The 9,587-nt window shown below is 43.4% G+C and overlaps 2 protein-coding genes across 2 annotated transcripts in view; one reads left to right on the top strand and one right to left on the bottom strand.

Annotated features, from left to right (window-relative positions):
- The window catches only part of rbm28 (RNA binding motif protein 28), a 14,500-nt gene extending 9,653 nt beyond the window's left edge, over positions 1-4,847 (top strand). The window contains exon 20 of the mRNA XM_080864214.1: positions 4,414-4,847. Coding sequence (XP_080720340.1) covers positions 4,414-4,548 — 135 coding nt within the window. The 3' untranslated portion in view covers positions 4,549-4,847. The remainder of the gene's footprint in view (positions 1-4,413) is intronic.
- Positions 4,848-5,010: 163 nt separating this feature from the next.
- Positions 5,011-6,373, bottom strand: lepa (leptin a). Its single transcript, XM_080864221.1, has 2 exons — positions 6,209-6,373; positions 5,011-6,116 (listed from the first exon to the last, which is right to left on the bottom strand). Exons 1-2 carry the CDS (start codon positions 6,356-6,358, stop codon positions 5,781-5,783), a joined length of 486 nt encoding a protein of 161 aa, XP_080720347.1. The 5' UTR covers positions 6,359-6,373; the 3' UTR covers positions 5,011-5,780.
- Positions 6,374-9,587: the final 3,214 nt, after the last annotated feature.

Here is a 9,587-nt window from a genome sequence, read left to right as displayed (position 1 = left end):
TCAAGTAGTGGTGCAACGGATCACAGTTGATCCGTAATTCGAACCGATCCCACTCCAAGGTTCTGCGTGCGTGAGTATGTGTATGGTGCGCGTGGTGGGTCTGTCAAGAGATAGTTATGGCCAGCGCTAGCGGTCCAAGCTAAAGCTATTACAAAAGCTATTGGGGTGTTTAGCTGCAGACTGGAGGCCGTATTCCTTTGTGCAAAACAAGGGGTGATGAATGTGCTTGAGCCACGCTATGATATCCACTTTAGTGGCAAGATCGTTCCATCCAAAGTTATGGCTGAACTGTCCCAGGCATCTTCTGTTGCCCTAACTACTACAAATGGATGGACCTCCAGGGCAACGGAAAGCTACGTGACAGCTCATTATATCACAGCGGAGTGCGAGATAATGAGCGGTATGTATTATTGTAGGGTCTACCTTACAATATAAAGCGCCTTGAGGCAATTGTTTTTGTGATTTGGCGCTTTATAAATAAAATTGAATTGAATTGAGTGGTAGATACAAAGCCCTATACTGCCATATAGTGAACCATAATTTTTTTTTAATAATTGCGTGGAATGAGTCTTGAGTTGAATGTTTTTAATAGGCAAAAAATACTTCAGTGAGTAAATAAGCAAATGTTAAATTTTTGTCTTTTTTCTTTTTTTGCTGATCCGAAAATTGATCCGATCCGTGACGTAAAACCGTGATCCGAACCGTGAGATTTTTGATCCGTTGCACCACTATCATCAAGTGATGCCATTGACTGGCCAATCGGTGGCATGTGGTCTGTTGAGGTCAGATTTTCAGATGGACTCAGCTTTGAACACAAGCGAGCGGGTACCAAAAAAGTACCTGGCACCAGGTACTGCTACCATAAAAACTGAGTTGAACAGAATGGAGTAGGTACTAGTGGAAAAGGGCTAATGGAGAGTGGAAAGAGGTGTATGAAGTTGCAATGCTCAGTGCATTATGGGAAGCACCCCAACAGCCTTGGCTGGTTGGACTGTAAGGGAGGATTCAGGGTCACCTGATTCTGCCCTAACTATATGCTTTATCAAAAAGGAAAGTTTTAAGCCTAATTTAAGAGTAGAGAGCGCGTCTGTCTCCTGAATCCAAACTGGGAGCTGCTTTCCATTTTACTTTGAAATACTCTTGGAACCTCCAGTAAGCAAAGTGCCTATTGAGATGGTGCAGCACTATAAGGTCCTTATTATTCAAGACCTTGTATGTGAGAAGAAGGACTTTAAATGTGATTGATTCAGTGAATTTAACAGAGAGCCAATGAAGAGAAGCCAGTATGGGAGAAGTACAGTGGGGCAAAAAAGTATTTAGTCAGCCACCGATTGTGCAAGTTCCCCCACTTAAAATGATGACAGAGGTCAGTAATTTGCACCAGAGGTACACTTCAACTGTGAGAGACAGAATGTGAAAAAAAAATCCATGAATCCACATGGTAGGATTTGTAAAGAATTTATTCGTAAATCAGGGTGGAAAATAAGTATTTGGTCAATAACAAAAATACAACTCAATACTTTGTAACATAACCTTTGTTGGCAATAACAGAGGTCAAACGTTTACTATAGGTCTTTACCAGGTTTGCACACACAGTAGCTGGTATTTTGGCCCATTCCTCCATGCAGATCTTCTCGAGAGCAGTGATGTTTTGGGGCTGTCGCCGAGCAACACGGACTTTCAACTCCCGCCACAGATTTTCTATGGGGTTGAGGTCTGGAGACTGGCTAGGCCACTCCAGGACTTTCAAATGCTTCTTACGGTGCCACTCCTTTGTTGCCCGGGCGGTGTGTTTTGGATCATTGTCATGTTGGAAGACCCAGCCTCGTTTCATCTTCAAAGTTCTCACTGATGGAAGGAGGTTTTGGCTCAAAATCTCACGATACATGGCCCCATTCATTCTGTCCTTAACACGGATCAGTCGTCCTGTCCCCTTGGCAGAAAAACAGCCCCATAGCATGATGTTTCCACCCCCATGCTTCACAGTAGGTATGGTGTTCTTGGGATGCAACTCAGTATTCTTCTTCCTCCAAACACGACGAGTTGAGTTTATACCAAAAAGTTCTACTTTGGTTTCATCTGACCACATGACATTCTCCCAATCCTCTGCTGTATCATCCATGTGCTCTCTGGCAAACTTCAGACGGGCCTGGACATGCACTGGCTTCAGCAGCGGAACACGTCTGGCACTGCGGGATTTGATTCCCTGCCGTTGTAGTGTGTTACTGATGGTGACCTTTGTTACTTTGGTCCCAGCTCTCTGCAGGTCTTTCACCAGATCCCCCCGTGTGGTTCTGGGATCTTTGCTCACCGTTCTCATGATCATTTTGACCCCACGGGATGAGATCTTGCGTGGAGCCCCAGATCGAGGGAGATTATCAGTGGTCTTGTATGTCTTCCATTTTCTGATGATTGCTCCCACAGTTGATTTTTTTCACACCAAGCTGCTTGCCTATTGTAGATTCACTCTTCCCAGTCTGGTGCACGTCTACAATACTTTTCCTGGTGTCCTTCGAAAGCTCTTTGGTCTTGGCCATGGCGGAGTTTGGAGTCTGACTGTTTGAGGCTGTGGACAGGTGTCTTTTATACAGATGATGAGTTCAAACAGGTGCCATTCATACAGGTAACGAGTGGGGGACAGAAAAGCTTCTTACAGAAGACGTTACAGGTCTGTGAGAGCCAGAGATTTTCTGTGTTTGAGGTGACCAAATACTTATTTTCCACCCTAATTTATGAATAAATTCTTTACAAATCCTACCATGTGAATTCATGGATTTTTTTCTTTCACATTCTGTCTCTCACAGTTGAAGTGTACCTCTGGTGCAAATTACTGACCTCTGTCATCATTTTAAGTGGGGGAACTTGCACAATCGGTGGCTGACTAAATACTTTTTTGCCCCACTGTATGCTCTCTTTTTCTTGTTCCTGTCCAAATGCAGCATTGATCGACTGAAGGCATATCTGGGACATTTTTAGGACATTCTGATAAGGAATTACAGTAGTCCTGCCACGTTTTTCATTTCACTCTGAGACAGGATGTTTCTAATTTTAGAGATATTGCACAAAAATTGCAATAAACCTGAAATGCACTACATAAATGTTATAAATTGATTTGCATGTCATTGTGTGCAACTCGCATTAACTCAGCCAGATTACAATGAGTCAGTCAATTAAATTCTCCTCATCTCAACTATGTGTACAAAGCAACTGGTAACGCACATAATGTCTAGAAATCTTGCAGTGCACACAACATCCCCTTGCTCAACATCCCCTTGCTCATGTACTGGTCCGTCTTACGTTTTTCAGTGATATAAAATGATTCAGAGAAGTCTTGGGAGTGAGTGCTGTGGCCAGATGTCAGTCTAATAGAAAATGTGTGGAGGGAATTTTAAGTTTCGATTTGAAAAGCGGCAGCCAGGAAATCTGAAGGGTTTAGAGAGTTTCTGTAAAGAGGAGTGGGCTAAGATGCCTCCAAAAATGTGTAGAAACTTAGAGACCAACAAGAAATGTCTTATGGCTTTCATTACGAACAAGGATTTCTCTACCAAGTACTTATTCATGTTTTGCTTGGAGATCTAATACTTGATTCACTTGATTCATAGTCTTTTTTTGGTGGATTTTTGGTTGATATTCTGTCTCTCTCTCTCTGCATTACTGCAAATTGTGCAAACACATGAATGTCAGGGAGCTAATATCACTGTCAGTTAAAAGAAAGATTAAAACATCAAAATTTAAAATGATTTAAGTGACAAAGTGTTAACGATCGGTATTTGCAAGAAATCAAACTTTTCCTCTACCTTCGTCTTTGTGTTGGTTAATGTTGATAGAAGCTTATTGTTTCATGTATTCATTTTTGTCAGTACAGTCTCTGATAACAGCTTGCATTGCAGTATTTTTATATTTATTTTTATATAATATTATTTTGGAAAATTAGAGAAAAGGTCCTGACAGCTGAATACCCAGTTTTCTGTGATTATAAAGCAGAAAGATTCTGTTCATTTGTACAGTGTATGTGTAAAATAAATTTCTGTTGTACATAATTGAAAAAAACAAACAAATTTTCTTTGGTGTATATGAATGGCTGTGGTGGAGGTCTTAATCAGTAGGATAATAATACAGTTAAAGATCCAAAAATTTATGTCCTCCTTCACATTTTCTAAAGACGTCTAGTGGGGCAGATTGGAGTCTTTGCTTGGCTGATTACGGCCCCGTGTTATGTTTGATATCCCTGACTTGGAGTAGTCACACTATATAAGTGTTACTAACTGTTAGTTAGTACACTGCAGTTACATTACTCATGCGGTCTGTCAGCAGTACTCCTAAACTGTTTTTTTTTTGTTGTTTATAAAATAATAAGCTGCTTGTTTTATTGTCCTGTAACACCACATGACATGTTGTTTTGTGTCTTTTCAGAAGGTTAAAACGGATAAGAAGCATTTCAAGCAAAAGCACGGAGACCGCTTTGAGAGCCTGGTGGAGCAGTACAAGAAGAAACTGATGGGCAACAGTGGCGCCAGCATCAAAAGAAGTAAATGGTTCGATAGTTAACTGTGCGTTTTTGTGTACATGTGAGAATGTGTGTGTGTCTGTGTGTGTGTGTATGTCAGGTTAAGTTCCGAAAAACAGGAACTCTATATTTGGCATTCTGTGTGAGGTTTGAGAGTACAACAGATTTTCCTAGAAGTTGGTTTTGTGTCAAACTGAAAGTAAACTGTACAGCTTGATGCCCACATGCCGAACCTCATTCATTCTGTCTGTTTGTTTACTCTTTTAACCAGCGAAGTAAACCTATGTAAGGATACATTTTTGTACATGTACCTGGATTTTAAGGAGAAAATAAAGCGTTGTATTTTGTTGCGACTCACATTTGTCTTGTTGAAAGATTTATTAGTGTCTTACGATGGTTTTCCTTACGCTCGCTTTTCTCGTGTTAGTTTTTATCAGCAGTTAATCATAAGCCGATAGCTCTGGGAAAACACTTCCCACTCATGTCCCCTGACTGTACAAGTGTAGCAAGAGATGAACACCCACGATGAAATTATACATTAACCTGCTGTACGTGCCTTTTTCACTTCATCCTGATTATTCTGATTTCATCTTAAATCCACTAGACAAAAGTGAGAGAACTTCACACAACACCAAAAATCAGTTTGTTAAAAAATGTATTGATATTTTATTGCAACAAAAATAGTGCCAGCTGCACAGCAAAATAACGTGTCATCCGTGGATATAAATAGACATTTTTGGAAGATGTGATATTGCACTGAAGTAAAGTTTCTCCTCCCCAATTCTTCCAGCTCTCATGCAAACATCATGTGGCTTTCTTGGCAAGTTTCAGGATGGTTGTCAGGAATTTCCAAGGATGACATATCCTCCAGTTTTAATGCTACACTGCTGAGTCAGCTTGATGACTGGCTTAATGGGAAACACATTCTTCACTCAGAGCTCTTTGTTGACACAACAGCAGTGTCATAGTACAAACCTTGTAAACAGCTGATTTACTTTTGTGTCATTTAAAATTTCTCCTGAAACATTTGTGTTGCTGTGGTAAAAAACTCCATTATTTTACAAAATACATATCTTCTAATTACCATATATAAATAAATACACAGTGTATATAAATAAGTGCCTGTTCAATAATAATTTCAGTTCAAAACATTATCAAGTTTTCAACGTGGACAACTCAGAATGTTAAGTCAGGCATCGCTGATGGAGACTTTACAAATGTTGTCCAACAATCAGGGCGATAGCTTGGAAATACTGGTCCTGATGTACATCCTTCAGCAAGTCTCCAGCTGATCCAGGTTCTTCAGCAGCCGATTTAGAAACTCCTTTACTCTCATGAGCGCCTCGATGCCCACGGTGTGAATGAATTCTTTGTGGCTCTGTAGCTCTTGCAGTGGCCCTGGTACTTCAGGCTTTGGTTGCTGTTGGCTGCAGTGCCTCTGCCTCCACGGATCAATGTAGCCTGTCAGTGAAGAGATGTCGTACTTGATCTGGGAGACCCCGTTAAAGGTGTCCGAGATCAGGCTGTTGTAACCATTCAAGACCGTCACTATGGAGGAAGTTCCATCCAAATCATCAGTAGGTGGGTTGAGAGTCCAGTTAACTGGGACCTTTAATTGGGAGGCGAACGCATTAGGGTTAATAACACATCGACTCTTTCAAACACTAAAAATTCTGTCTTTGTACACAGAACTATAGCTACCTGTATGTCTTTGTCCAGCCTAACCAGCAGCTGTTCAGCCATCCACTTCACTTTTGATTTCATTGTCACTACTTCCACTGGCAAAGGAGCTGCTGTGCCCATGCTTAAAGCTTGAAACAGAGAAAACAGGAGCACCAGACCGTAGTCCATAGCGTTGTGTATTTCCACTGTTGTAAAGAACAAAGAAAGAAGATGGTGTTCCTAGGAGAGGAATGGAAAATTAAACGATTAGAGATAAAGAATCCTTTTCTTTCTTTCAATTTCACTATATCATCTCACTAAAAACAAAACTGGATGAGTTCCTATCTATATCTAATCACATTACAGATGTTTGTACACATGCTTCCTGCCAGTAATTTACTCAGCCACTTTGGTGCAAATATTTGTGATAGAGACACCTGTGAATTTCTGTCTGTATAACAGGTACAAAGATCACTGATTTTGGCTCCCACAATTTGTCTCTCCAGTTTTCCAAAATGTTACCAAAATTCCCTGAGAACAGTAAAAGAAAGTACAAGTTTCCTTTACACAACTTCAAACTTTAACTTCAGTTAAAACACATGTAACTAATAAGCAAGAATTTCTCTATAAAAACTTTTGTCGCTGACATCCTTCACTACACATTTTAAATTGAATATAATCAGAAAGCTGCACTCATGAATGGAGAAACCACAAGTCTGATAGTTGACACAGACTTAGAAACAAAGACATTCGCCCCTGTGAGATTAAGGTGAATGAGCCGTGCAAAGAGGAGCAGAGAGTTGACCTTACCTCGGTTTGGTGTCTGCGAGTGTGCCACTGTCAGGCTCCATCAGGACATCTTATATTGCAGAGCTGTTGACTCATCTCTTACTCACCTCTCTCTCCGACCCCCCATTCCCCCCGCATCCGCCCCCTCAGTTACCTCTCCTTATCATGCCCCCAAATCTGCTGGTGGTACTGCATCAGACAGGGAGAAGTTGATGATGACACATTCATCATTTAGAGAAAAGTCTATGAGTTGCTTTGAGTGATAATGAAGTAATTTTATTACTTTCTTACCTCTTGGAGACATTCGTCATTTTTTTGTCGAACATGTGTATATCCTTACATATATGCAGACTTTAAGGTATCGCAGCGCCCAAGGTGCAAAGAAACTTTTTACTGCTTGATTCACTGCATATGTCATATCCTGCACTGACACAGTGTAATTTTATGACATTGCATCATATGAGAAATTCCACTTTTGAATTTACCAATAAGCAAGAATATAACTGAAAATAATAAAATCACACGTTTTAAATGGAAAAGTGAGGCAACAGAGTGGATTTTCCTTGTGAACTTGTTTGATAACTTCAGAAATGACTTAGAATGTAACCAGATCACTGTGTGATTAAGCAGTAAGATCCAAAATAATAAATAAAACCAAACACTGCAACTTGAATAAGCTGTTCAATGCACCTTGGTTCATGTTTATGTGAACATTATAATCTTTAAAGCCACTAAAGCAGTGTGGCGATCGCAGAATATTCGAGGTAGCAATTATGCTGGAATGTATTTAGTGTGACTGACAGTCTGTAGCAGCTTTCAGCAATTACACTTTCATCCATCAAATTACAATTCAGATCTTCAACGGACACCTCCGGCAGAGCTTCAACAGCATTCCGAGGGAGTCTGGGGACATTGAGTCCGAATGGACCATGTTCAGCGCCTCCATTGCCGAAGCTGCTGCATTGAGCTGCGGCCGCAAGGTGGTTGGTGCCTGCCGCGGTGGTAATCCCTGAACCAAATGGTGGACACCAGAGGTGAAGGGAGCCACCAGGCTGAAGAAGGAGTCCTATCGGGCTTGGTTAGCCTGTGGGACTCCGGAGGCAGCCGACAGGTATCGACAGGCCAAGCGGAATGCGGCTCGGGCAGTGGCTGAAGCAAAAACTCGGGTGTGGGAGGAGTTCGGAGAGGCCATGGAAAAAGACTTTCGGACTGCCTCGAAGAGATTCTGGCAAACCGTCAGGCGTCTCAGGAGGGGAAAGCGGTGCTCTACCTGCACTGTGTATAGTGCTGGCGGAGCGCTACTGACGTCGACTGAGAAAATTGTCAGGCGGTGGAAGGAATACTTCGAGGACCTCCTTAATCCCACTGACACGTCTTCCGAGGAGGAACCAGAGTCTGGGGATGAGGGGAATGACCCGCCAATTTCCGGGGGCGAGGTCACTGAGGCAGTTAAACAACTCCTTGGTGGCAGAGCCCCTGGTGTTGATGAGGTCCGCCCCGAGTTCCTGAAGGCTCTGGACGTTGTAGGGCTGTCCTGGTTGACACGCCTCTGCAATGTTGCGTGGAGATCAGGGGCAGTACCTGTGGACTGGCAGACCGGGGTGGTGGTCCTCATCTTTAAGAAGGGGGACCGGAGGGTGTGTTCCAACTACAGGGGGATCACACTCCTCAGCCTCCCTGGGAAAGTCTATGCCAGGGTGCTGGAAAGGAGAGTTCGTCCGCTAGTCGAACCTCGGATACAGGAGGAACAATGCGGTTTTCGTCCTGGTCGCGGAACACTGGACCAGCTCTTTATCCTCTCCAGGATACTTGAGGGTGCATGGGAGTTTCCCCAACCAGTCTACATGTGTTTTGTGGACTTGGAGAAGGCATTCGACCGTGTCCCTCGGGGTGTCCTGTGGGAGGTGTTGCGGGAGTATGGGGCGTCTGGCCCATTGCTACGGGCCATTCGATCCCTATACAACCGTTGCAAGAGCTTGGTTCGCATTGCCGGCAATAAGTCGGACTCGTTCCCGGTGGGTGATGGGCTCCACCAGGCTGCCCTTTGTCTCCGGTTCTGTTCATAATTTTTATGGACAGGATTTCTAGGCGCAGCCAAGTGGCGGAGGGCTTTCGCTTTGGTGGCCTCAGAATCTCATCTCTGATTTTTGCAGATGATGTGGTTCTGTTGGCTTCATCGGATGAGGGCCTCCAGCTTGCACTGGAACGGTTCGCAGCCGAGTGTGAAGCGGGAATGAGGATCAGCACCTCCAAATCTGAGGCCATGGTTCTCAGCCGGAAAAGGGTGGAGTGCCCACTCCGGGTCGGGGATGAGTTCCTGCCCCAAGTGGAGGAGTTCAAGTATCTCGGGGTCTTGTTCACGAGTGATGGGAGAAGGGAGCCAGAGATCGACAGACGGATTGGGGCTGCAGCTGCAGTAATGCAGACGCTGCACCGGTCCGTCGTGGTGAAGAGGGAGCTGAGTGTAAAAGCGAAGCTCTCAATTTACCGGTCGATCTACGTCCCTACCCTCACCTATGGCCACGAGCTGTGGGTAGTGACCGAAAGAACGAGATCGCGGATACAAGCGGCAGAAATGAGCTTCCTCCGAAGGGTGGCTGGCCTCTCCCTTAGAGATAGGGTGAGAAGT

The sequence above is a fragment of the Rhamphochromis sp. 'chilingali' genome (genome assembly GCF_963969265.1).
Source record: "Rhamphochromis sp. 'chilingali' genome assembly, chromosome: 2".
NCBI lineage: Eukaryota > Metazoa > Chordata > Actinopteri > Cichliformes > Cichlidae > Rhamphochromis > Rhamphochromis sp. 'chilingali'.
This window is presented reverse-complemented; position numbering and strand designations above follow the sequence as displayed.

Bases quoted from the DNA above. Each gene is read 5' to 3' on its own strand.
- lepa (XM_080864221.1), bottom strand. From the start codon at position 6,358: ATGGACTACGGTCTGGTGCTCCTGTTTTCTCTGTTTCAAGCTTTAAGC. The intron at 6,117-6,208 runs GTAGCTATAGTT...TCCCAATTAAAG, and splicing joins GGCTGGACAAAGACATACAG to GTCCCAGTTAACTGGACTCT.